The sequence below is a fragment of the Megalops cyprinoides genome, chromosome 12 (assembly GCF_013368585.1).
Source record: "Megalops cyprinoides isolate fMegCyp1 chromosome 12, fMegCyp1.pri, whole genome shotgun sequence".
NCBI classification, from domain to species: Eukaryota; Metazoa; Chordata; class Actinopteri; order Elopiformes; family Megalopidae; genus Megalops; species Megalops cyprinoides.
The window spans coordinates 22309669-22336772 of NC_050594.1; the positions used below are offsets into that span (position 1 = coordinate 22309669).

At 44.1% G+C, this 27104-nt stretch overlaps 1 protein-coding gene across 1 annotated transcript in view; it reads left to right on the forward strand.

The window, feature by feature from the left end:
• The window catches only part of cdin1 (CDAN1 interacting nuclease 1), a 61233-nt gene extending 34449 nt beyond the window's left edge, over positions 1 to 26784 (forward strand). The window contains exons 10-11 of the mRNA XM_036542285.1: positions 180 to 285; positions 26649 to 26784. Of these exons, the coding sequence (XP_036398178.1) occupies positions 180 to 285; positions 26649 to 26784 (242 nt within the window). The remainder of the gene's footprint in view (positions 1 to 179; positions 286 to 26648) is intronic.
• The last annotated feature ends 320 nt before the right edge of the window (positions 26785 to 27104 follow it).

The following is a 27104-nucleotide window of genomic DNA, read 5'->3' on the forward strand; positions in this document are numbered from 1 at the left end:
CTAATAAAACCGTTTCCCTGACCTCATCAGACGTTAGCTATTGAAAAGAGGTTCAGTGGTCCACCATGGCCTCCCCTGATACATTTAATCAAAATCTTAGCACTACGTCAGACTAGATCATACACACAGCTCCCTTGAGCTTAAATTGACCTCATTTATTTTTATGTTTCCAAAACCAGCTGTTGAGGGTCACATAGTTCACTGGATCGAAAGCAAGGCCTCTTTTGGGGATGAATGCAGCCACCGCACGTACCTGAACGAGCAGTTTTGGAGCTATTGGAACAGGTAGGCCTTTCCCCCTGAAATAACAGAGAAGCATCTGCTTCCCTAAAACAACTCGCATCTATATATACTTTAATGCATTCTCTACCTCATCCTGTTCCGACCTTTCAGGTCTCGGTGACGCATGAGAACCAGAGGCAGACGTTAGAAAGGAATTGTTTTTTTTTTTCAATGGACATATATTGTTTGGGAAGGGAAATGGGTGATTAATTTCACGCATCTGCTGTCATGAGAATTCCTGGACAGAGAGAGCCTGTGGGATCCAGTTGAGCTACGGCGTTTTGTGCACCCGCCCGGCCTCCTTCAGGATGAGCGGGGAAAGGCTTTAATAACTTTAAAGCCTGGCTGCAGCAGAGGAAAGAAAACATTTGTGTTCTTCATTGACTCTAAAAGTCTTTGCGGTCGTGCCAGGGAAGAGCTCACACCTGGGCCAGTTTCAAAGCATCCCAGGGGGGATATCAAAAGTTTTGTCGTTTAGGTACTGATCCCTGTAAGACTCTTTGGTTAGGAGTGTTTTTGCTGAATAGGTGAACAGTCAAACGCAAAGCATCGCACTCCCCTTGCCGACCCTTCCGTTCTGAAACATCACCTGGCGTGACGTCACAGCCTCAGCAAGGCCGGCTGTGCTGTCTCAGTGCCAGAGGTTCTCCACCAGCTTCTGACACTCTCGCACAGAGTTGAAGCACCGGCAGACGGGTGCCGCGGAGACGGGCGCCGTGGAGACTTCACCTTGTGGGTTAGAAAACAGGCGGGGCGCTCGGGAAGCGGTACGTGTCAAGGCAGCGCGGGGAAGCCGCTCACGCGTGGCCGCCTTTTCCCCCTTCCCTCGTTCCACGGCCCCCCGAACGCACCGAACTGAAAGGTCACTCTCGCTCCTTTAGTGTGATGGCAGGCTGACACATTGTGACACGCTGGTAGAGCACTGGAAGGCTTTGACCTTAGAGCTCTATCCAGGGATTTGCGGTCAGGCGGAGTTGGGTTCTGTGTGTACCAGCTGAAGGAATGAAAATAAGAAATATTGTTTGTGGGCAGGATTCAGTTTGCTGAGTTTGACAAACTCTATGCACCTCTGTTAGGAAGCCAAGTGAGTGGTTTCCTCTCCCTCAGTAATTTTAACCAGTTTGATTTTTACCAAGTAAGTTCTTTGAGTAATGCAGTGAGTAACTGCAAGTTTTTCTGAGTCCTGAATGCTTTAGATACTATTTGTTAAAATATGATCAGGAAAAACTATTCAGATTTCCATAACATGTTAAACTGTCCTCTAAAGGATGATTAATGCTACATTATGATGATGATTATTGTGAGTGCTGGATGTAAGTGGTAGTTCTTATGGTGGTTTTGGCAGTACTGTTAGGCTCTTTTGAGAAAGATGAGATTCATATTTATGAAATGTAAATGAAGCAATTCATATAAACCACACCCTATCAGAGCAATAGAGAATTTACTGTGTCTATTGACAAATGACTTCCCGTCTTACCTGAAAGATGTCTTTGAATGAAACGTTTGAGACCATGCTGGTCCCAGAAGCACTGAGCAGTGGAATAAAAAATGAACCGAGGTCAAGGTCATATTCAGTAATGTTTTATTTTCCCTGTCTGTGATGGTTTTATTTGGACAGTACATGTGCTTAAGGAAATATCATCTATGTTGTCTGATATCTTGGAAGCCCTCTGAATCAAAAAATTATTCAAGTGTGACTATGTCTTGGAACGTTGGAGTGTGTCACATTGCTCATTAAAGACCTAACGCGTCCAAGAGAAGGAATATTCACTCTAAAAGTTGTCCACCAGAATATGCTGGAATGCGCCTGAGAACATTCCTAGACCATGAAGAATTTTGCGTGCAGTGAAATATCGCTTCAGTGAAAACCATCTCAGTCAATCAGAAGTCACAACCGTTCCTATATATGACACAAACTTCTAAAGTATCTTTTTCTCATTATCATCTGAGATTGATCCCGCAGGCAGCTCAACGGCAGCGGTCCAACACTTTGCTAGGCCCGTGTCTCCTGCCACCACGCGGGACAAAGTTTACTTATTCGTTGGCTTGTCTCCTTTGAAAACGGCGTTGCGCGTCGACATGGCGTGTCTTCTGAGAGAGTGCCCACAGCCCCCTTTTGTCTAAACGCCGGGCTGTAGCTCAGCTGCCTGCGCTGCTCCTCATTGACATTCGACAAGCGGCCGAGTCTGTTTACGATAAGAGCTGACAGCATAGATCCTGTTGTGTTTGCCAAAGGCTTGGTCAGATGCACTCCGCCATGTCAAAAAATGTCAACCCCTTCAGACCCTACCTTTCAGAACTCCCTTGTAATTTTTAATTGACATTTACATCTGACATTTGGAATGCGCTCTCCCATTGTTCGGGCCGTATCGTTGTCTGAACAGTTCGGGCCGCCCCTGCACTTAGGGGCGTGCTTCGTCGTCCGCAGTCGAGAGGGGGGGGGTGACATCATCGTCCTTTCCTTCTCTCTTTTAGTCGGGTAATTTCACGTGATGTGTCCCAGAGGCCTGGGGTCTTTTCATTTGTCCATCTCCTCATTCATACACATTTTATATTTTTCCATTAAATATGCTGGGCATATTATGTAATGTCACAGACATAGTGTGCATATGACTTTCGTTTTCTGCGAATTTTGTTGTTTTTGTTTTTATGTTTTTTCCCATGAATTTCTAGGCACTTTCCAGCCGTTTGACAAAGGCCGGGAAATTGTAACAATTGTTAATTGTTTTTTTCCCCTCAAGCTACAAAAAGGGGAAGGAATAGTGGTACTTTTTTTGGTGACATCACTAATTTTCCCTTTAATGCCCTCACCAACAATATTCATCATCCAAACAATAGTCTTGCCAAAACACTAACCTCATAATAAACTCTTTTCAATGGAGTGAGGGGTAATGATGCTTTGCCTATGAAGACCGCTAAAAAAAAGTGTTCAGGCCCAGTGCCTAGATATGACGGCGAGGAAACCATTGGTCTCCTCTTCCCATCAATCTTAGCTGGTAGCTTTCCAATGCCAAGGAGCAGTCTGATGGATGTGCTCATAATTGAGTTATCCATCTCTCCAACTATCAGAATTGCATAAAAATTATTCACCTGATGCTGAATATTAATCACATAAGCCTTGTATGTTTCTGAAAAGTGGAGAAGATTAAAGACTGCATGTGATGAAATACTTGCAGCCGACAAATTTTTCCCCACAATGTACAAAAAAAATTGTAAATCTACAGTAGGCACTACTGTACTAGTATGTGGCAGCCTTTTCCAAATAAAAGTTTTAGCATTTCTGTATATTTATTCACGTAATACATAGGCAACAGCTTTTTGATTATTTAATTCTTAAAGGCATGTGTTATTTTTTGCATTCCTTAGCACTGAGGTGATTTGCTTGTGATTCGTGCTCGTGAGTTCTGTACACCACGATCTGCACACAGTGTCTTGGCCTGCTTTGGTCTTTGCTCACATCTACTGACCATGGAACCCTTTCCTTTTTTTGGCATCAGCCAGCAATGGAGTGCTTGTCTCAGTTTGTCAGTTGCATCTCTATTATGGAGATTCCCACTGTACAGATTTTGTATCAGGACAAGAGGCAGAGAGGGGAAAAGAGGAACGTCAGCCCCTGACAGTGAGATGGACTGTCCTGTGCCTGCTGTTGTTCCTCCGACAGTCACCATTCATCTAGAAGAGGCACTTTGCCTTAGGAGGGTTCCCCCGGTCCCCCTTGTGCACGCTCTCTCTTTCTCTCTCTCTCTCTCTCTCTTTCTTTCTGAGCCTGTCCGTTTTGATTTCATTACCTGGGCCTGACATCTAGTTAGTTCTTTTCAAAACTAATACCGTATGAAGCACCAGGTCTCCGGCGCTGGCGCAACCCAATGCGCGAGTCTCTTTAGCCAGAGTCAAATCACCCGAGACGGGTTCTCCTTTTCAGCTGGCCAGGTAATGGGATCTTCTGTGTGAGCGTGGCCGACTCGAAGAGCGTGTGCCTGCTGCTTGCTCTATGAGACTTCCCTTGCCCCCACCCCACCCCCCACCCCCCGAAACTGGCCAACATGGATCTCCTTAGCTGCTCCATTCCTGGATGGCAGTGAGCCAGCCTTACTGTGCGGGTCACTCTACAGTCATGTCGGAGATCCACTTCAAAGCGTGGCTTTCCCGACGACCTTCAGATATTAAGAATCACTGTTTTTCGTTAGACCGTTAAATAACATAATCTTGCCCTCACGGTGCCTTGGTTTGCAGGCTTGAAATTGAGAAATGTGGTGACGAACTGTCTCAGTTTTCCGATTTCCCCCGGTCTCCATATGCAGGAGGCAATTAAATAGGTTTTGTAGATTCCGTGCTTTCACGAGCTAATTTTGCATTTTTTGCGAATGTAAGCATTTTCAATCAGAGATAGTCCAGACAGTTTAATGTTTGTAAAAGAATTAAAACTGCAAGTTAAGGGGTAAATGATTACACTGGAGCTGCATCCCCACCCCCTCCAATAACAAGATGAAAGGCCTTTGTTGGAAAAGACCACGGACAGCAGCCCGCCTCTGCTCAGAGTTAATCAGCTGTGGAATTCGTAAACTACAAACGTGTCAGAGTTGAAAATGTTAGCAGTCCTAATGGAAGCTTGAAAAGGTTATATCTGATAAAAAGCTGTCAGTGGTCGACAAAAATGATTTATAGCAATATAATGGGACAGTATGGCTCATTTCTCCCTCATATGCAGTGGGGTTAAGACTTTCTGTTTGTCATATACATCATGAGGCTTGACCACTCGGAATCACAGACATGGGCGCACACTGGCCTGAATGTTGGTTTTTTTTTGTTTTTGTATTTTCTTCTTTTACATTTTGCTGCAAAGATACACAGTGATTGTAGCTTTTGTTAATCACACACCTATAATCTGTCAGCACTTAAATGGCTTAAATATCTGGAAAGAATAAATAAAATCCAAGCTTCTATTTTTTAAGTGTGTTAAGGTGATGGTGCAATAGCCATACGGATTCTAGAGGCCTCTGTTTCAGGCCAGGTTGACTGTGCTGAAATGAAAACACTGTGACAGTCCTCTCCTTCACCAAGACATATGCAGAAATTGTGTGTTTTCTCCACTTGACATTGGTTGATGTAGCCATAGTCAAACACCTTGAACAATTAAAAGAACCTGTGCCAATTATTTTGCTCAATATTAAATTTCATTGATTTTACTGGAGGAATTAAATGATAATACCAGCTGAGTGTTAATCGTGCTGATCAGATTGCTGAAAAATGAATTAAATTTCTCGATGCAAGATATTTCATAATGTATTCACTTTTAATGGATATGTCCATCATTCTTGCAAATCCAATGCATGCGCAGTAAGGCCAGAAACGTCTAATTAATGATTTGTAATGACCTGGTCTTTTGTGCCCAAACCTGATTGAGGTTCGCCATGGATGCTTTTAAGGGCGTTTAAGATAAGGTGGTGTGTGTGTGTGTGTGTGTGTGTGTGCGCGCAAACAGAAGGAAGGTTGGGGTTGGGGGGTGGGGGGGAGATTAGCAGGACCAGGGACATCAGGAAGGCACTGCAGATAGAAAATGTCACCTGAAAGGGGATGCCGTGGGCCGTCGCCACTGATGATCCAATGAGGCTGGACATTGCAGGGGCAACCTTGAAGAAAAGCCCTTCTTTTCTGAGGTCTCACAAAGGACACATGTAGAACCAGTGCTTCGGACATCCACATTCAACAAACTGTTTTATATCCACATGGAAAATATTTGTAGATTTTACGGATCGGTTGCTCTGTTCCCATGTCAGTAATGACCGATTATGGAATTATTGTCCCTTTATTGTGTGTTTAGTAATGGAGGAATGACAGTGTGGCTTTAACACATACACTGAAGATTTGGAGATCCCTAGAAAAATCTAAATGACCAATGAGAAGATTAATCTCACCTTCATCGTTCAGTTTCTTTAAAACTGGTGAGATTGGCCACAATTAAACATACTGTTGGCTTTCTGATATTGTTTTCTTGAATGTGATATTTCATTTTTACATGCCCCCTTGCTACATTCAAAACTAACCTTTTTGTTAGTTCTCTGTAGTGTCTTTAAAGGTTACTGGATTTGGAAGGTGTGACTTGAGAAATAAGTGAGGCATATCATATCAGCCGCGGAAGATTTCCATGACTGCGTCTGCAGTAAAGTCTCCTTCGGAATCTGCAACCTAAGTACACAACAGAATTTACTGCTGTTCACATTCCCTCTGTGTGCTTAAGTGCAGAGCGCGTTACGTGTCATGCACACCTTTAAGTGCTAATGGCAAATGACAAGTTGTGTTCATGCCGTACGAATCTGAATACATATTTAGAAGCCCCCCCTTTAATACTTTTGAATATAATCCATGCAGTTTCTCGAAGCCGGAGGATTTACTTCTCACTTAGTGTCAATTTCACTTATTTGTTTTCGTTTTTTTGCGTCCGCATATTATAGAAATTTGCCGTTACACTTTGAGGTTAAGAAGCAACTTTGACACGAGCGTGGCGTCGAAGGCGAGAGCTCGGGAGGGAAGAGGCACCTAACCTCTCTTTTTAAAGCCCGTGTGTGACAGTTTAAGATGGAAAGAGACCCTAAAGTAAATTGAGGCGGGAGCATGCCGTTCGAATGAATTCCTGTTTTGTTACGGAACTTTTGAAAATTAACTCACATTTTTTTGTCAGCTTTCAAGATTTATGTCATCAGGCTCGCGGAGGCGCGTGTTTTTTTCCGCAGTTGACCTTCCGGGTTTCAATGAAGGCAGAAGTCAGCAACATTTGTCATCCTTGTGAGATCCTGTCTAGGGGCACAGAGAAGCAGTGGGACTTTATTAAAATGGCTTTTTGTAAAACCCAATATAACAGAAGAATCTTGATGGGTGAAATGTTTTTGAGTACGCGCTTGCCTCTGACCCCCAAAGATATTCCGAGCTGTGTAACGCTGAACTTAGCAGGGAGATGTGAAGAGTTATTTTCTTGACACAAAGATAGCCTTGTGACAAATAGTGGGAGAGTATTGAACAAGACGTATCCTGTATATTGTGTTTAAGCCTGTATGTGCACACATATCTGTTAGTTATGTCTGTTCACATACGAATAGCTATTTTGATGTTGTTTTCTTACACTAATAAGTGGGGTTATTGTTCTTACTATTTTTATATAACAGTTCTTGTTCTGAATTCCATAGCTGACAACCCCAGTGACTTCTTATTTTTTAATAAGCATTTAAGGATGTTCTTGCTCCTGACCTGCATGTTGACATGCAGTTTGAACAGTATCTTTACAAAAGGAATTTCTAAATATTAATAGGGAAAATTGTCTTTTAAATAGGACCAGTCAGATTTTCCTTAAAAAGGAACCCTGTAAAATAAACTATGTGATATAAATATAGTGGCAGCACAAAAATATGTAATGTATTATAGTATACATAAGTTCTTCATGTAGAAAGCACATTTTCCAGAATGGAATTACATGAAGCTTTTATTCACACCAGAAGTCATTCACATTTGTATACTACCTGCACTGTCCCTGACTCCTCTTTTTGCTGTGTTGAGGTTACTGTAATAGAATTTGTAGAATTGGAAATTAAATGTGATGCCTGTTTTATTTTCAATGTGCTTTATAAGTAATTCTCAAAAATAACTGTCAAGACCAGCATAGTGGAGATACAGGTGGAATAGCTTCTTTGGGATGGGCAGATTTAAAAAAAAAAAAAAAAACCGCATAAAAATCTGATGTGCATCAAGGAGGTTAAGTGTTACGCACCACTTCCATTTTCATTTAATGGTGATTCAGTGTTATTACAATCCTTGTGGAAGACTTTGGTGTGCATACAGAAAATATCATGAGAGTTCTGGTTGTGCTTTTGCTTGTCAGGTTTTTTTTCCACACAGTAATGTTGCCCCGTATACAGCAAAGTGGAATCATACAGACCTAAGAGGTGCCAAGCCTAGCACAAAATCAGAGTGTGCACTCCACTGCCTCCCACTAAAATTTGATTCTTTCAGGGAGAAAATGGGACAAGAAAGTTATTTCAATGCATGTGTAAGGACTGCGAGCTTAAACCCTTAAGTGTCTCATCTCATGTACCTCCACAGTTCACTTCTGTAATACCCCAAAGTGAAATGTATTAAACAGCTTAATTGCAGGGTAAGAGGCAGGCAAAAAAAGCACAAGTCTCTCATCAGATGATCCTTCAATTGTACACTGAAGGCTAAGGGGAGCGGTGGAGCGTGAGGTCAATGGCTGTCAGAGGGAATGTAAAAAGGAGGTCTCCACTCTCAGCCTCCGACAAGGCTTCACAGCTAAAATATGTTCAATTGAATGGAAACAATATATCCTTTTGTTCTTATATCAACCAACATACCTATTACATTGGTTCTCAGGAATTGCATTAGCGGGAGTGAGCACTTTCTAAATGGAGAGGAAGGAATGCATATTTTATGTTTTGGCTGGTGCCGCTTCATGACATCGAAAATGTTAAACGGCTTTGTGGGAGGATTAGCTTTTCCAGGTTTAGGTTAAATGAAACATCAGCTGTTTCAGATTCAGAACGGATCTGTATGGTCTTGCATATTGCATGGAGGCCTCCTGTTTTTCCTGTGGGTTTTTTTTTTGTTTTTTATATACACATATACATACCATAAAGAATGTATTTAGCTTGAATAAATAGTCATATAAAGTAGACCTAGTCATTTTGTGCATTTATATTTGTTTATTTAAAGCAAGGATGTAGTTAGTATTTTTGTGTTCAGCGAAAGGCACAAAGGTTTCAGATTTCAATTAAAAGCGGGAAAAAAAATCCATTTATTCTTCGGCCCCTCGGTCAAACAACACCTTCATGTCTAATTAATGGTGCAGAGACCATGGTCTGTGGAGGTGTATTGCTCTTGGCAAGGTGCTGGATGGTAGTGATAAGTGGTTGTATATAAATAACCCTGACTTATTCCTCTTTTAGAGCCGCTGTCCCTCGCTCAACCTTGTCCTTTCCTGCCGAGGTTTGTGTTAGTTCTGTTTGCCTTCACCTCTCTGTGCGGCCATCAATTACGCCGGGTTGCCACTTTGTTGTCATAATCGAGAACCAGATGTATTCTGCAAGGACTCGCTGGTTCTCCCCTCGAAAACTTTTGTACAGGGAAGAGAAATTGCAGCAGCGCTGCAGAACCGATAAATGTCCTGGTGAGGGTTTTCCCTGCACGTTGAATGTCGGTTTATGTAGATGTCACCCCCCCCAAAAAAAAACTCCAACAGTACTACAATGTGCACTGTGTATCATCTGACCCGGGCGAATTTCTCCGGTGAAATGCCTGCCCTGATTTACACTCAAAAAAGAGTCTATGAAAGCCAAAACTGAGAACAGATCCGACTGGGTACTCCTTCTTCGAGGGACCCGGGCCGCCAAAAAGTCCCCAAAATAAATCACAATTAAGGGCTTCTGACTACGGCGCACTGACTAAACGTCCTGACAATCTGGAGTGTAAACAAAGTGCTACAACAATAAATATGCCATAGTATACAAATCGTGTCTAATTTCCTTCCCAGTCTAAAATGTCATGAACCTTATATTTTTTTGCTTTGTGTAATATCTGGCATCAGGGTATAATCACAAAATGAAAGTACCTTTTCACCGGAATGATGTCAGACATTCCAAAAGTCAATGAATCACGAACCGAAAGAAAAATGTCCACCCATGTGAAAAAGTACTCGGAAATATGTCTTGCTGGCAAGGGTACGTTTTAAATAAATCTCAGTTCTACGTTTTGTATTTAACATTAACCCACAGAGCCTGGCATTGGGTAGATAGCTCAGCCTGACTTTAACACATTCTCAACACATTGCACAGAACTGATCGTTTTCTTTGAAGAGGCTTTTGATCTGCACTACCTTTTCTTTTGTGATTGTTCTTTCAGTTATTTTAGGTTGCACTGACAGAGAGCACGCTCAAACAATGGATAGCACTTCATTTAATGGCTATCATTTTTACTCACGGGATGCATGTGCAAAACCCTGTTATATCTTTTTTTATTGTGCTGAAATATATTCAGGAGGTTGTAGAACTGTCTTTTTTTTTTTAACTTAATTCTGGCAGTTGCTGAAAAGATTAACTAACAAATATAACCTGCTTTGAGTGCTCGTAGCTCACGTCTCTGGTTTGAGTTTCAGGCTCTCCCAGGTTCCTTGATTGCCTGATAGCTTAAACATCGCTGGCCTCGGAGCCATTGGACGGGTAATCAGAGACATGTGAGCACCGGCCGTTGGAGCTTTGACCTTTGATTTCATTCATCAATTCCAACTAATGTACGATATCTATCAGGTCAGCCGATTCCCTCTTTAAACTATTTCACATATATAAATGATTAGGGGTAAAACCTTTGCTGCTAATCTGAAGCTGTTTTGATAAATGGCGCCTTCGAACCGAGTGTCCTTTGCTGCCAATGTAGTGCAATAATACACTGTGCTTTTTTATATGCCATAAATGGTGGCCATAGTACAGACCTGCTTATCATGTACTGTAACGAAACAAGAATTAAGGAAGGTGATATTTTTATATTTATTATTAACCTTAAATATTCATATCAAGTTATTTTTACTTTTTTTTTTTTACTTTGTTTAATGATATTAGTGGAGTGTTGGAGCCCTACACTGTAATGTTTTTATACCTTCTGTATAGGTATCAATCTATTTGGAAAGTGGAGTTTAAAACAGGTGATTCCCTGTACTTTCAGTCACACTGATGGAAGATAACAGAAGTCTCTTTTTTTTAACAAGTGAAATGTAAACTGTCTCAGTTTGGGTTTTAAATCCCCCAATTGATGGGCAAAGAAACGTCAAAGTAATCCCCTTCTTTCTTTGAGAGATATCTTTATCAACCGCGTGCATGTTGTAAGTCTGTGCCATTTTAAATCTCTTTACGTCTTTTAGATGACGGGCCTGTATTTAAAGTGACCGGTCTGATTTTATTATAAACATAAATATGTCAGTAAGGCTCGAAATAAGGGAAAAATCGAGTTGTCTGGTGAAAACCCCGTGATGAAATGTGCCACTTCAATTTCACCGCAGCAGCCTCCAACCGAGGCTGGTTCCTCTGTCCGCCACGACGGCTCGGATTCTCTTCTTTTTGACTGTAATGAATGTGAAAACTATTAACTTCAGACAGAGTTTGCTGTCAGTTTCTGATCAGAGCAACTCTCTCGCCTGAACTTTCCTTATTCATTTTGTCAGAAATAGATTCGCAGATATGTTTAGAATTGAAAGGTCAGTTGCCGGGTCACCAGACAGTCAAGCACGGAACGCCCCCCCCCCACACACACCCACCACCCAGCCTCATAAACAGAAAGCAAACACAAAACTATTGGACTGGCCAGCCTTTTGACTGAAAAACCCCATCAGCGCTGATTGCAGATCAGCAAGTGTATAGCTCTCTCTGTTTGTCGTCCTCTCTTAATTTGAATCATATTGAAAGCCGTGTTCGCTGATTACATGGGCAGAGTAGAGGGCAGTCACCTACACCTCACCTAATCTGGCGATGAGGGGTCTTAGCAGTTAGTGGAACTCGATCTTCCGAGTCGCTGACAGTCCGCAGCCCTTGAGTTACCACTAAGGACCGAGCCGCGGTCAGAGAAACACTACCGATACTGTTTTGAGTAATCATTGTGGTTTGAATTAGAAAGGGGCCGAATTCTTGAATAATGATGACAAAACATTTGGCCGCGCTCGCTTTATTGAATCAAAACACACTCGCTTAAACCTTAAACCATTTCTTTTTTCCTCTACCCCCCCCCCCCCCCCCCCCCACCCCCCCGCCTTTTATTTTATGTTGTGTTTAAGTTCGTGGGAAACTGCAGTGACGTTACCTGTGCCCTTACGAGTAATCAACAAGTCGTCACGGTCGCTGCAGTGTTTTGCTTTTGGGTGAAATATTAGCGGCCTTGTCAAATGTCATTTCAAATAATTTTGCAAGCACAAACATTTAATCCGCGTTTCAAAAGCTGGACTTTTGACTAGTCGCCATGGACGCAGGGAGGGTGCGGAATTTCGGCGTTTGATGTCGTGTTTGAGCTTTCTCCCCTTTTAATACGGTCGCATGGAAAGTGGACTTTTTTCCTCTCCCCCAAACAACAAAATGAAAAAGTACTGAAAGGTCTTAACATGTTAAACTCTGTAATCTTCTCAAAGTGTTTGGGCCGTTTTCCTGTTGGCCCTCCTCTCAACTTTAACCTCCAACCTCCCCCTGCATGTATCACTGCAAATAAAGCCGCACTGCGCTGCTCTGACAAGAGGATATAAAGTCATTGGGCCTTCTCCCAGGCCCCTCCACGTGATTTTCTTTATCCCAAAGTTAAACACGGAGCGCTCCCAGCCCTGCCTCTAATGGGCGGCCGTAAACACTCGCCCATATCGCTTTGGTTTTCGTAATTACTGTTTTAACAGCAAAAAAGGAGGAGAAATATACATTGTAAATTGTGTTTGACAACCTGGATTTAGTGGTTTTGTTATAGCTTGTCTTTAGTCATTACTCAGATTTCCTTTTCTGAGATAAGATGGTTACTGAATATACCAAGGTGCACATTGTAGAAACGGCAGTTCTTATCACGCGGATTGATTTAGGGCAAGCCTGTGTGACAGAGGTCATTGTGCAGTAAAGTTGTAAATCATCTGTCATTAATTTCAATTCATTTTTGTCTCCGGCTTGTCAACATGTAGGCAGCGTGCCGAGGGGTGACCACATCACAGCGTAGCATGGCGAGGGCTGTACCCCGTTGTATAATGTAGGCACTAGACGGCCTTCTTAAAGTGCAAGTGTTCTGTTTTGCCGGTCTTCAAAAAAAAAAAAAAAAGCGCTTGAGGAATTCAGCAAAAAGTGGACCGATTAGTGCCCACATAACCGTTATATGGGAGATTGTTCTTTTTTTATTTATTTATTTATTTTATTTTTTTTGCACAGAATTACATCATGATTTTTTAATTGCAAAAATGTGTGCATATTGTAAGTTGTAGTTCAAGTTGTAGTTGTGTTGAAATCCATAGACCCCCCCCCCCCCCCTCCCCCCAGTCTAGCTTTTTCAGATACAGGGTCACTTTCAGTTAGGGGCTGTTATTGAAGAGCATAAAAGCAGTAGTTTATGCCGGGATTCTTTTGCCATGCATGTGAGATGATCCCGTCTGTGTTCGCAGTTCGAGACGCAGCGGCTCGTTAACATGTGCAGACAGTTTTCGTTCACTTTGAGCGTATGAAAAGAATGAGACTGCGGTGAAATCGGCGCTGTTCAGGACTAGACGCATCCACTGGCCCAAAAAAAAAAAAAAATCATGGAAATGGTCTTTTAAAATAAGCAGTGATTTATATTATTGCAAGGGGCGTCATGGTGTGGATTATTTATGGGGAGGTTTTGCAAGTGTTTCCACTGCTTCTGGAGGCTTTCAATATGCTGCTGAAAGATAAAGATACTCCTGGAGCGACAGAAATGTTTTCCATTTCCCGATTTATTACTTTGTAATAAAGGCAAATGGCTGACAAACAGATGAGTGTAACTTAGCGAGTCACGGCTCTGCTAAGAATTGTCCCAGAAAGGTCAAGGTAATGGGTTGCTCTGTCGATGTAGTATAAATGGCGGTGTTAAGTGCTTATCCAATTTATAGGATGCTGTAAGTTGTTACTTTTCCATCACCACAGTTTCAAAGAACTTAAAAAGGCCTGGACTCGCATGGGAGGTTATCAGTGTAGCGCTCTCTGAATACAGGAATACTCAAAGGCATTTTGTGTGGTTCTCTCATCGTGTCATATTTTCAAAAGGTCCTTTAAAATATATACCGCGTCCCGTTACGAAAATTTAGATATGCTAAATTTCCAGGAACGTGTTTATGTTGCGTATGATATGCCCTGGTTTACGGCTGCCGAGGGTTGCTCGTTGGAAAATGTAGGTCTTTAACTCCAGCAAGTTGTCTCGAATTTCCTCCCATCGGAAGTTGATGTGTTTTTGCAATTCAAATATATGCTTTCTCCTCTCCAATGTAAAGCCTCTTTGAAGCGCGGAGCGTTCTATCACCACCAATGACAGTGTGTGAGTCTGCACCATGACAGCACAGGAGGCAGCGTGGTGAATTTCAGAGCGCCGCGTATTTACTCGGGAAAAAAAATGCAAATAGCTTCATGTTTTGCATGTTTAGATTTTAATTAAAAGGCTTGCATATTCAGGTAGCTACGCGTAAGGCAGTATGACATTAATACAGCTGGTTAGGTTGTTCTAGTGAAAAATAACCATATAAGGAGTTTAGAGAATTTGTAAATTGCTTTGGATAGTCTCTGGAAAAGTTAGCCAAAGTTACCTTATGTTACTTTTTTTTTCTTTTTGGTCCCTAGCTGTCACTAATCCACTTGGTGGCTGAGTGGTAGCAAGGCTCTTGATTGTCGTGGTCACCTGGTGCTGCCTGGCTTGTGCATGTCATGAACACAGTGAGATGGCCTGGCATTACACAGTACAAACCACACTCACCAAATGTGGCGTTGCAGAAAGGGAAAATTCCTTAGATTTCCTAGCCCTGCGATGACTATGTACTGTATTGTATGTGGCCATATCTGTGCATGCCATATGTACCAACCAAGGCAATATTCTGCATAAAGGAACACCAAATGATCTTTTCTCTGCATTAAGAAAATAAAAATAATTAAAAGAATTGACATCACAACCAGCAGCCCTTGCACTCCAAAGCCTATAATTTAATCTTTTTTTATTCTTCCCCTCTTCTTTTTTTCTAAACAGCAATTAATCTCATTTTAGTACAATTTTCCCGCTCCTGAAGTCAGACGGAGTCTCTGTTTTGTTCCTGTTTGGCTTGGTCTCCTCTGCATAGTCATTAAAGGCCCAATTAATGTCACCCTTTAGCTGAAGAGTACTCATTTTTATTGGGGAACTGACAGTCGCCACCATGAGTGCTGCAGTGTAATATGCATTAATTGCCCCGTAACACCGGTAATTACCAGTTCTTCCAGCCTCTCAGTAAACTGTCATGCCCAGACAAGACTGCACTGAAATAGATTACTCATTAGGGAGACCTGCCCTGTTTTCCAATGGGGCTCACTGTGTTGGCACAAAAAAATAATTCTGGTGCTTGAACAAATAGTTGCCAAGAGCAATTTCCTATTACAACTTCCCTGTGACGGCTTTTCTCTTTTTTTTTTCTCCCCCTCTTTTGCCTTCCTCAGCCATCACTGGCTGGGGTCACCAGCAGAGACAGGGGTCCACCATAGATCTTTAACGAATGGTTTGACAGTTTTCCAAGTTGTGGGAATTCTGACGCCGTGGCCACCCGTTCTCGTATTCTGAGCCTCCGTGCGAACCGCTTCTCGTTTTTGAGCAGGCAGTCGGCAGAGCATCCACGGGTTTGGCATCTGCATCCCGGTGTTGTGTTCGTTTTAAAGCGCCTTGATCAGTTCAGGAGCACGGCTATTTAATGCATTTTTTATTCGCTGCAAGTTGTGGGGTAAATCGCGTCTGAAGATGTGCTTTTAATTACGAGTGCGTAAGTCTGGATGCAGCCTGCGAGTGATGAAACCGTCTCTGGTGTACTGAGCCTTTAAGCTTTTGTTTTTATGGTTTGCAACTTGCAAAATATTATGGGCATATTTTAATTAAGAATTTATTTATTATTTTTTTTACAAATAAAACTTCACTATAAAATAAAAGAAAAGAACAGTGCAAATAAGTGATAAAAACTGTTTAAAAAACCTTCAAAGATGTAGTGGGTGTTGACACCGCACGGTGATAAGGTATATAGCGCAGGAGCCAAACCAAACACCACAAGCTATCACAAAATCTTCACAGAAAGGTGGTGGTCCATTCAGTCATGCTAAGACAATATTTAGATTTCACCATAGCCTTGTAAACACTTTGCACTCTGGCTATTTGCAATGGGTGGATTTCTCTGTTGCTTTGATTGCAGTTTAAAGGCACCCTCCTTGTCATTACTGATTTATCTCTAAGAATGCACCCTGAATAGTTTTCTTATTAATCCCATTTGGTATTGTGAAGAGCTGGGGATGTAAAAAAAAAAAAAAAAAAAAGAAAAAGAAAAATTAAAGAAAAAAAAAAACACCAAAGGGGGGTGGTGGGGGGGCACTTTTGTTTTATCTCCCTTATAACACCTGCTCCAGGCAATCTGCTCCCTCTCCTCTTAAATGAATTTTGTCACGGCCTTTCAGATTCTCACCAGCAATGCGCTAATGAAAGGAGATGGTACAATTTGAGCTGACCAGGTACTGTCTGCCAACCCGCAGCTGTGCAGGGTGCCGAGAACAAAAGAAGCCAGGCATTATATCACTGATTTACCCATTACGCTCCTCATTAATACCCTGAGACCTGGGCGTGCGTGTTTATCTGTTTGTGTTGGTCGCACACTTATCGAATTGTTTATGACAAGACTAATTGGGATAATTGAAGACATTAAGATTACCTGTCAGCTATATGTAACCACACTCCGTGTCTGTCTGACAACTAGTGACAAGTGAGGGACCCCGTAGCATTACTCATGATGGCGTTTCCCAAGCTGTAATAAGGACAATGGGGGCCTGGGCTAATTTGACATGGACAGCCTTCACAACACGGAGGGCTGGCTAAATGACTGCCAGTGGGGGGAGAGGGACTCGGGCAGGCTAATGGAGTCCCCCTCGGCATCTCTGACAGAGAGATGAGGCAATCCGAAGGGAAAAGTGGAAGGGCTCCTGCTTTGTCAAGTGTTTAGGGCCATCAGAGAGCTCGCTCCAGGCTGGGGTCCTTTGACGTGGCGGGGTGATCGATGGCGATGGCGGGAGCGTAGGGAGCACTCCCCGCGTCGGCAGCGGGCGGGGTAATGGCCGGCCCTGGCCCGGCCCGGGCCAGCCGCTCTGACACTCGCGCCCGCCCATGCGGGGGGGACCTCACGGCCACCGGCTGACTGGCCCGGGCACGGCCTCCAGATCTCAGAGCTCCTGCTCAGATAACTGCTCAGATAACCTGTTGTGCTTCATTATCTGCCGTGTTCATCCTCTCCGCTTCAAGGTTTCACAGTGTAAAACTTTCAAAAGGCACTGCGCTCTGATTCACTTGCTGGAGTGAGGGCAGGTGGGTAAATACTTGAATCTTCCTTCTATGGGGTTATTTGCTAAAACCTCACAACTGAAGGACCAAGATTGTGTTGCAAAATTTTATACCTGATCCTGGGTTATTCAGACCATTCATATATGTGACTGCGAGGTCAGTATCTGTGATCTTTGACATTCTGAGTTCCCCTTTTGCCACATTGCCTGCATTCCGCGTGCTGTTCTGTCCACTTTCAATTTGATTCACAAGGCCAGGGTCCACACAGGGCCAGGGTCCAGCCAGGACCTCTGTAACATCCCTTCTGGGGGAATGTGCGACTAATGCTGGTGGCTGTTGCATTTCAATAGGCTAACCCCCCCCCCCCCCCCAATCTCAGCGTATTGTCAGGAGCTCGGCAGTGTCAGTCCTACCGCAGATCAACACTGTCAGCCCGGAGATCCCCGTGTTTGTTTTGTGAAAAGGGGTTAAATTGTCAGGTTGACAACTCATAAAGACCCCCCCTTCATCCCAAACAAGTGAAAATCAATACCAGACTGCCTCAGGACCACTGTTTGACGTCGCCGTGACCCTGGGTGTCACTCACTGATTCTTTTATTACATGTTTCGGAGTATTTAAGTTCCAGTTTGATCCGCCGGCTAATTAGTTTTGCCGGTCCACTTTCTCAAATCTTGCACCCCCGCCCCCCCCCAAAGGTCTTTGAAGTGACATGGCTTGGAAAAGTAAAGGACAAATCCCACCCTGGTCCCGCTGTGATCGCTCCAGCAATAGCTGGAGGAGGGATTCGTGTTTGCTTAGCAAATTTTTTAAAACTACAATGAAATTTGATTTGCACCAAGATCATCAGAGAAAACACTGGCTTGCGCGGAGGACAGCCGATTGGTATCAGAGCGCAGTTGTATAAATATCCCGGGGCGTTGTCACCCAGCTGCTCTTGATATTCATTTTGGGAGGTCGCAAGCTCATTTTGGCCAAGTTCACCTGGTATTGATTAGCCGTGACGACTCGTTTATCTCAGACGGCAGACTCGCAGTCAGAGCGTCCAGTGCGCTTCCGAGTCATGGATGGGGGGGGGGGGTATCCCTCCCCCCCCCCAACTCCCCCCCATCCTGTGACAGGCACAAGAACCCAGGGGAGAGACAATCAGGTGATGTAATGGAGCACTCTAATTGGATGGTGATTATTACGATTCTTTATTTGGCGTGTGCCCTTGTCTAGGTTGCAGGATGCAAGCTTGGTGCAGATCCGTGCTTTCTGTGCAGTTGCAACAGATTAAATAATGAGGCAGGCTATGATCTATAAGAACCAACATGTATGTAAATAATAATTATTCTAATAGTAATGAATTGTATTTATATGTTGCCATTCATGGATCTTATGGCCGAAAGGGATTTTACTGATCTTAACCACCACCTATGTGCCAACCCTGGTGATTCTTGGCAGCCATTTTGTACCAGAATGCAAATTGAATGTTGAATGTAACAAGGTTTCCAGTTTTATCCAATATTGTTTTTGTTTTTGACATAATTTGTCATCATGCCATGTTCTTTCATTTTTGTAAAAAAAAATATATATATTTAGGCCTGCATATTTAAATGGTACATGTCCTTTTTTTGCTCTTTTTGGAACAGGTTTGATCAGATAGGCATCAATATCACAGTATTTTATCCCGGCTCCCTGTCAACTCTGTTTAAGCTCAATGTGAGCCACCTCCGGGTCTGGCTTCAGACACGGACCCGCTCGGTTTCTGAAAAGACTCATGGACTCCGAGGCTCGTATCCCTTTGCCCCGGGGCTAAAATTACTTTGCGGAATGTAAACAAATTGCAGAGTAAGCAGACTGCTTCGCAGAGAAGTCCATTTCATTCACTGCCACTTCAGTTTCAGACATGTGAGATAAAGTCCTAAGCAAAGCATTCTAACGGGGGGAGTCAAGGCCGTGTGCAGGGGGTACATCCGTGGCCTCTTCACTCCCGCACCTGATTCTGTGGTTTGATTTATTTTTCACCTCTCCAGAGGTAGCTCGACGGTACAGTGTCGAGTCTGTCTAGAAAAAAACGGTCTCCTCTGTCGTGAGGTACCATTTTATTTTTTCTGCTCTGATGCGGTCGGGGCAGTAATGTATTAAATATGCTGAGTAGCTGTAAGCAATATGGTTAAAGGGAAAAGTGCAGATCGCATGGTGTTGACATGTTGATTTAGTGCTTGTAACGCGACTATGCACTCCGAAAGGTAGTGACTTGGATGAAAGCCAGGTCTGTCTCCGAGAGGGAGCCAGAGCAGGCCTCTAATTTTGGGCTTTGTGGTTCTCTAACATATGTAAACTTACGGTTCCAAACAACAAATACTTCCACCGTTTTTTTTTTTTTTTTTGCAGTAATGATTTATCTGTCTGCCAGAAAAAAACAGGGAATCGATTGTGTAGGCTGTTTTCTGTGCTCATTTTCTCTTTTGGCAGCTTTGCATTCTGTTTTAGTAATCTTGTTTTTGTTTTTGTTGTCCATTTCCCCATTGAGTACCTCCAGTCTTAAGAGCACAAGAAACGGACATACACGCAGCAGCAAAAGTGATCGCCGCTCTCCTTGTCAATATCTAACTCTGAGTGCTTTAACTGTGAAGGTCCTCCAGCCATGTAATACCAGGTCAGTTCAAAGAGCTGTTTATATCTCCTGAATCATGCGCCTGACCCGGTGCACGTGAAACACTGGATACCGCAGTGCCGGGGAGCCCGGGCCGGCCTGTATTGTGTTACAGTGAAAACTGTTGTTGATTACAGCCGCGGCTGAAGAGGACTTGTCACAAATTGAAAACATATTAGCGGGGAGAGCTAAAGACAGGATTAGGCTAGGTTCCACCAAGGTAGAGCAAAGAGAAATTGTAGGCAGTTTAGGGGGATTTGGTTTTGCCCCCAGAGAGCGGGTAATTATTGGCAAGGCTGCTGGGAGATCACAATAACATGTTAAAGGACCTTGTATCCCCTTGACGCTGTCGTCTTGGCTGTCTGGAACGCGCCCAGGGCCTCCCATCACCAGTGGCAGCTTATTTTCATGATTAGGGCTCAGAGAGAGGAGGGCGCGCATTCAGAGCCAATTTCCAAATTAGAGAAAAAAGCTACTGTTTGTCTCTGAGCTAACGAAGCTCAACCAGCAAACATTAATGGAGTGATATTTGATATTTGTGTGTTTTTAATTAATTTAGATTTGATGTATTTGATTTGCAGTGGGCCTTATCCAGGACGAGTTGCCATTAGATTACGTTTTTTGAATTTTATCCTGCTGGATATGTACTGAAGCACTGAAAGAACCTGCATACATCCGCAGTGCCCTACCTGGTAATTAAGCCTGCAGTTTTAGGATCATTAAGCACCTTCACCACAACAGCATATTTTTAAAATGGTCTTCATATTATGATAATATTCAGTCTTTTTTGTTTTTTTTTTTCAACCTTGCAAAGGGGATTATTATAATTGACCCCAACCAATAATTAAAATTGCACTCCATAATATTGTTAGTATTATTGGTAGAGTGAAGTAAGAATATGCCAAAATGCTAGACCTATGGTAAGATATGAGTGGTTACATAAATTGACCCTACTTCCATTGCTACCATTATGTAGATATTCATCTTCTAAATTAATGGTTTGTATGTTATGAGCATGAACCTACACCTGTGTGAAAGCTGTAATAGAACTGTATTCTTACAGATTGATTGCCCACAGGGGGTGTGAAAATTGCAGCTAAAGGCTTAACATAAAAGGAAAATAAGTTACGTGAAGTGAGGCCCCATAATAAAACCTAATCTATAGGCATCATCTCCTAATGAATTCCTACTCAGAATGACATGACGAGAGGGTTTGTCCGTTTGGGTGATGGAGAGGGCCATTTGGGTGACGGAGAACAGACCACTCTTAAAGATCTGATGAACTCTGTGACACCTACCGCCTGATCCAGAGAGACTCTCTCTGGGAGGAGAGGCTTGTGGGAAACCGCTAGGAGAGCAGTATTCGACCCACAGCTGGATTGTAGAACCAGCATGTGGGCTCTGTTACAGCTATATAAAAACATGGCGGCTGCTCGATGTAGCGTTTCGGGGACGACCCGGTTTTTAACAGGGGCGCCGGGGACGCGGCCACGCCCTCCCGGTCCCGGGGCCAGACCTCCGGCTGTTTGCTTTCCCCCGCAGCCAAAACAGCGGCGCGCGTGTCAGAGCGAGTCGGACCGTGACGCCGCAGATCTGAGCACGCCCCTCCGTGATCCCGCGCGGCGGGACTTCTGAGGGAGGAACCGAGCTGAACCCGCCTCACCGCCATGAGTTCTGGGTTCAGATACAGACTGTATCGCTGCTGTTGTGCAACTGAACATGGTGTTTTCCTAAGCAGCGGGTAAACAGCACAGAAAAACAAACCGTGTAGTATATGGCCTGAGGATCAACAAAGGAGGAAAAAAGTACAGTAACAACCTCTGCTATGGGAAAAAAAAAAAATCATATTTTCTTTTGTCAAAGGATTCCCAAATGGCACTGAAGTGAAAAGTACGGAACACAAATTACTTATGGCTTCTGCCTTAATGTATGGGCCCATACAATGCGCACTGACAATGCAGTCCTCCTGGGACGTCGATATATCCACCTGCCCATTGTCAGATGGAGACACAGGTAGGAGAACACAGCGAGAAGCTTTGTCATGTGAGTTGGCAGGGAAATGTATATGTATGATGACCTCAGCTCCTTCATCTCATTATGCTTTTGAGGGACATAACAAGCATAAACATGTGCTAAGATGCATTTAACAATGGGAAACTGACCTCTCAATCATACTTGTCATGCTGCATCCTCCTTAAGAGGCTGCTTCCCCAAACTGTGTGAGGAAGGGATTTTGTGTCCTCTTCTGTTTTTAGCAGTATTTAGTTCAACATTTAGACTGTTCAGCATTTTGGCAACGCATCATTGGTCTCATTCCCCTGTTTGCTCTGAGTGCTCATTCAAAACTGATTGCTGTTATTGGATGGGTAACGTTCCCCTCTCGGTTGCGGTGAAAGGTGTATGTTGCCTTGTGAGGTGAGACTCGGTGCTGAGTTGTCATCTTCAAGAGAAGTCGTCCTCTCTTAACAGCTCCGTCTTAGGAATAAATTAAGTGGCTAAATCTGAAAGTACTATTTCCTCAGTTATTATCACAGACAGGGCAGGCGTTTATTGGATGTCATCCTGCCAATAGTCGTATAGTGATAAATACAAGACTTGGGGGATAATAAGGTTGAACGGTTTATGCAATTATAGCGGGGTGCCGGATAAGATAAAGGCCTTTACCCAATGCATTAACAAGATTATCAATATGGGAAAATGATAGGATTCTGATGGTCAGCGCGGTCCCCCGTGGGCCGGCGAGTGGCCCGGGGCCCAGGCCGCCTCGAATGAGATGCACGGTCACTCGGCCGGGGGCACGCTCGCTCCCGTGGGTCAGCAGAGGTTCCCCAGGTTCCAGATAAAACACCTTAATCCCCCTTTAATCTTACAAGCCGTATTGACATTCCTTGTCGCTGGTTGTAAATTTCCCCCCCCCCCTCCGCTCCTACCGAACGGAGGAGGAGGAAGGCGATCCCGCGTCACGTTCCTATTTTAAAATCTCATCGACAGAAAAGAACATAAAAACGTCGGGGAGAATTACACGCGACAGAAGATGCCGTCCTCTTTATTGCCGTCTTTTCCGCTGTAATTATAGCGCTTGTGTAAGTTTGGGGTCCATTTGGCCGCCGCTCATCGACTTACCCTTTGCCGTGTGTTTGTACTTTGCATACCTGGAGTGAATTGAACGCTTCCACCGCAGTAAAAAACACTTGAGCAATGGAGCTATTCTTAGTGGGCCGGGGCTTTAATAAGCGGGCCCTGTCTGGAACAGTCTCGACACCCTGGCTTCGTGTTCTCCCCCTCGCCTTCGCGTTATTTACGAACGGCCGACCCCCCTGACGCACGGTCCGCTGGCCGTCAGCTGCGTTCTGTCTGCCTCTACACCGGCTCGCCCCCCCCACCCCTCGCACGCAGTCGGCCTCTGGACGCCCTGTTTGTTTGGAGGCCCGTCTCCCCTGTTTTATTGGGGCTGGCGGAGGAGCGGCGAGGCGGCCGCGGGCGAGGACGCTGGAGGGGGCCCGCGCGCAGATCGGCCCGCGCGCAGCAGCCTTGAGTCACACCCCCAGTCCGAGCCCTATAAATAAACACCTATTAATCACCAGCTGGGAGCTCGAGCTGACCAGCGCTGTGACAGCAGGGACCCCAGCATTGCACCCCCCCCCTCCCCCCAACCCCAACCACCCTCTCCGCCTTCTCACACTGCTCTGTCACCTAGGAAGCCGAGCAGGTTCTAGACCTGTGTTTCTGTGTGCGTGTGCGCGTGCGTGCGTGTGTGTGTGGGGGGGGGGGTGTTAGGAAAGAAATCTGCAAACTTTAGAAAAATGGTTGTCAGCGCCTTCCCAGCTCCCCCTCTGTCTTGATGTATGGCAGACACAACAGTGAGCTCTTTCTTTTGAGCCTTCAAAGACACAGAGAGCGGCTTTTTTTTGCCACCAGACTCAGCACCAGTGCTATCACAGTCACAGCGTATACCGTGAAAGGTATGTGACCTCTGTACCCTTCTTCGGCTTTTGAAGTGTATGAAATTAGACGGTACTGTAATGAAAATGAAATGACCAGCTTTGAGTTTGCCCCCTGATAGACCTTTTAAAGGTTGCATTTAAAAGATCAAATTAGTGCCCGCATAGAATGATAACCAGAATAAGAAACTGTATAATTATTTAGTGTGAATGAAAAGAAAAACTCTCATTCTCACCCATTCTTACAGGCATGAGTGTACATTTAATTTGTGCACATTTACCCACATAGCAGTATGTCAGGAATGCGATCATCCATTGATATATTTCATCATCAGTGTGCTCCGGTACTCAAATTTGAAAGAAGAAAAGAAAAAAAAAAATCAACTGATACCCGATTCTCTCAAGAACTTTTTTTTTCCCAGAATGACTGTTAGGAGGTTGAGACGACACTATGGAGAGCTGTAATTAGTAATTTAATTAAGCCGCGATTCCGTGTGGGTGAGGCGGTGCTAATGGCAGCTTGTTCTCTCAATACCTCCGTTTGATTGGGTTCTTTATTGGAGCGCTCTCATTAAGCTGCCGTTGAACCAGCAGGCACCTGCTTAAAATAAAATGCAACTACTCATTACTTTTAATTGCCGTGTGTTACCCAGCCGTGTCGCAACGGCATCCCGCACCACGCACCTAACAAACATCCGTATCTGTTGCAGATGCGTGTCCGTGTTTCGCGAAGAAACTTTTTTTCCGCGTTTCCGAACCAGTTTGTACCAAATCTTACAGCACTGAGCTTAGGGTTGCTCAATGACGTCGAGTGTTTATGGGGATGGGCCACCTGCTAGGTGATCTTTGCTCACCTTGTTCAAGGTCCCAGTCTAATTTGTCTCAAAATCTCGCATTCATTCCTGGGTGTTTCTGATTTTGAGCTGAATATTAAATCGACCAAGTGCTAGGCAGCGGGAGTTGAAAACATTGTTTCGTTTCTTTACAGCGTGGAGAGCCGTAGTGGAGATGTTCCGCTGTGTTTACAGTTTTTGTGTATTTCAATTTGTGCCTGGTTTTCATTGACAGCCCTGGCCGGAGTTCAGTTTGAGCCAGGACATGATGTATTGTACACTGGTGCCTTATCTGTTGATGTACAGTTTTAACCTTTTCAGAAGGTTGCTTTTCCCTTTCTTCCCCCCCTTCAAGCCCACCCCCCCCCCCCCCAGCCCAGGAATACATACCAATGCTCAATAAAAGAGCAGCTTAACCCTTCTCCAAAGTTATCTTATGTAAATGTTTAGATTTTGTTTCCATAACATTTCCATAAAAAGAATGGCAATCCATCCAGAAGTGGCTTGGAGTATGGGAATCTGTGAAGGGGGGGAAAAAAAGACTGAAATCCTGAGCTGTGTGCTTCAGCTATGTGTGACTTTGCAGTGAACTTGCTCAGCATCTGTCCTGCTTTCTCCGAGCTGTTAGTTTTGGCCTGTTCGCCCAGAGATACGGAACCGTAAATCACAGATTGTAAAAAAGGGAATGCAGGACTACAGTTGCATGGAATGGTTTTATATTGGGTAGAAAGGTAAAAAAAAAAAGAAAGAAAGAAAGAAGAAAATGGAGAGGTGCAATAGCTTTTCTTCTGAGGGGGGTTTTGATTATTTATGCGCTCTGTAAAAGAGGCCTTGTCACACAATGCCACCGTTCAACAGCCTTTTCATTACATACACTCCACAGGAGCATGGGGGGGGGGGGGGGGCTGCTAGTCACAGTATACCAGCAGGGCTGCTGCTGCTATCGATATTATTTTTGTTGTTAGTACTAGCAGGAGTATCAGCATTAGTATTAGTATTAGTAATAGTATTTGTTTATTTTATGTGATTGATTGTCATTGAGGTTTTATGAACTTTGCCTGAAGGTATGAACTTCCTGATGGGTTATATAGTCCACAGGGCTGCTTCCTGTTTAAGTCTGTGGGGAGTTCAGCATGCTCTTTATTGTCAGAGGGCAGTGTGCCACTGACTAGACAATGTTATTTGAAAACCTTTATTTGTGCCAACAGGTCCTAAGGCATAAACAAAAGTTCAAAAACATGTATCATCCATGTTGAGTAGGAAGGGCCACTGTCACTGAAGGATATTTTAATATGTGTTAGAGAAGTAGCAAAATAGTTGTGCTACCCCGGCAAAACCTGTTTTAATTGCTTTTGCACTTATAGCGGGGTTTGAGATATATGACGTGACCAATAAGAAAAAGAAAATGAAAAAAGAGTTTAGATTTCAATATTGACTTGACCGTTCTCAGCGCTTTGGCTAGCCCCGTTATTTATGGCGCTCCCGCAAAGAGATCCAGCCCGAGCCAAAGTTATGCTGCGCTTTAAGTGTCCATGTGAATTAAACAGCTGGACACTTCTGGAACAATACCGGCAGACGGAACATTAGTGGGAGCCGGCTCAGCGCAGCTGGTGCGAGGGAGGCCTCTCTCCGAGCCTCGCAGAGGGCGGCAGCTTCCGTAATAACGATTCAAATGTTGCTTTATTATTGCGATAATTACAGAAGAAAGCCATTGTGAGCCTCCCCATTGTGTATTACGTTTTTTTTTTGTGTCGGCGATCTTATCTGAAGGCGAGCTTTGTTTTTTTTACCGTGACTGACACATTTCCTGGTGGTGATCAAAGAGAAACACCTCCACTAACCTCCCTCTGTCCCTCTCTCTTTCTCTGTCTTCGTTTTTGTCCCAGGTTCGGACCGGGGTTAGTCATCTACTGGCATGGCTTCATCGAGGAGCTGGACTGCAACCGGGACCGAGGCATTCTGCTCGGGGACTGCTTCCCCTCAGACATTGTAACCCTATGCCACGGGACCGGCCAGGGCTGACACTGGGGAGGGGAGGGGGGGGGGGCGAGGAGGTGAATCCGGAAGCAATTTTGCCTTCCTGTGGTGCGAAACTACTGGCAAACATCTGCCCTGAACTCCGGCTGAACTCCCGCTGGCCAGGGTCAGGCTAATACCTTTTTTTTTTTTTTTTTCTCGAAAACACACTCTGCGTTTCTGTTTAGACTCAGCTCTCAGCCCCAACGAGTGTCCCAAGAGTGGACAGGCGCGTCCCACTCCTTATCGCCGACCCCCGTCTCCCTGTCCCACCCATCACTGACAGGGGCGATCCGTCTTCCTCGTGAATTCCTGTCCTCTCATTC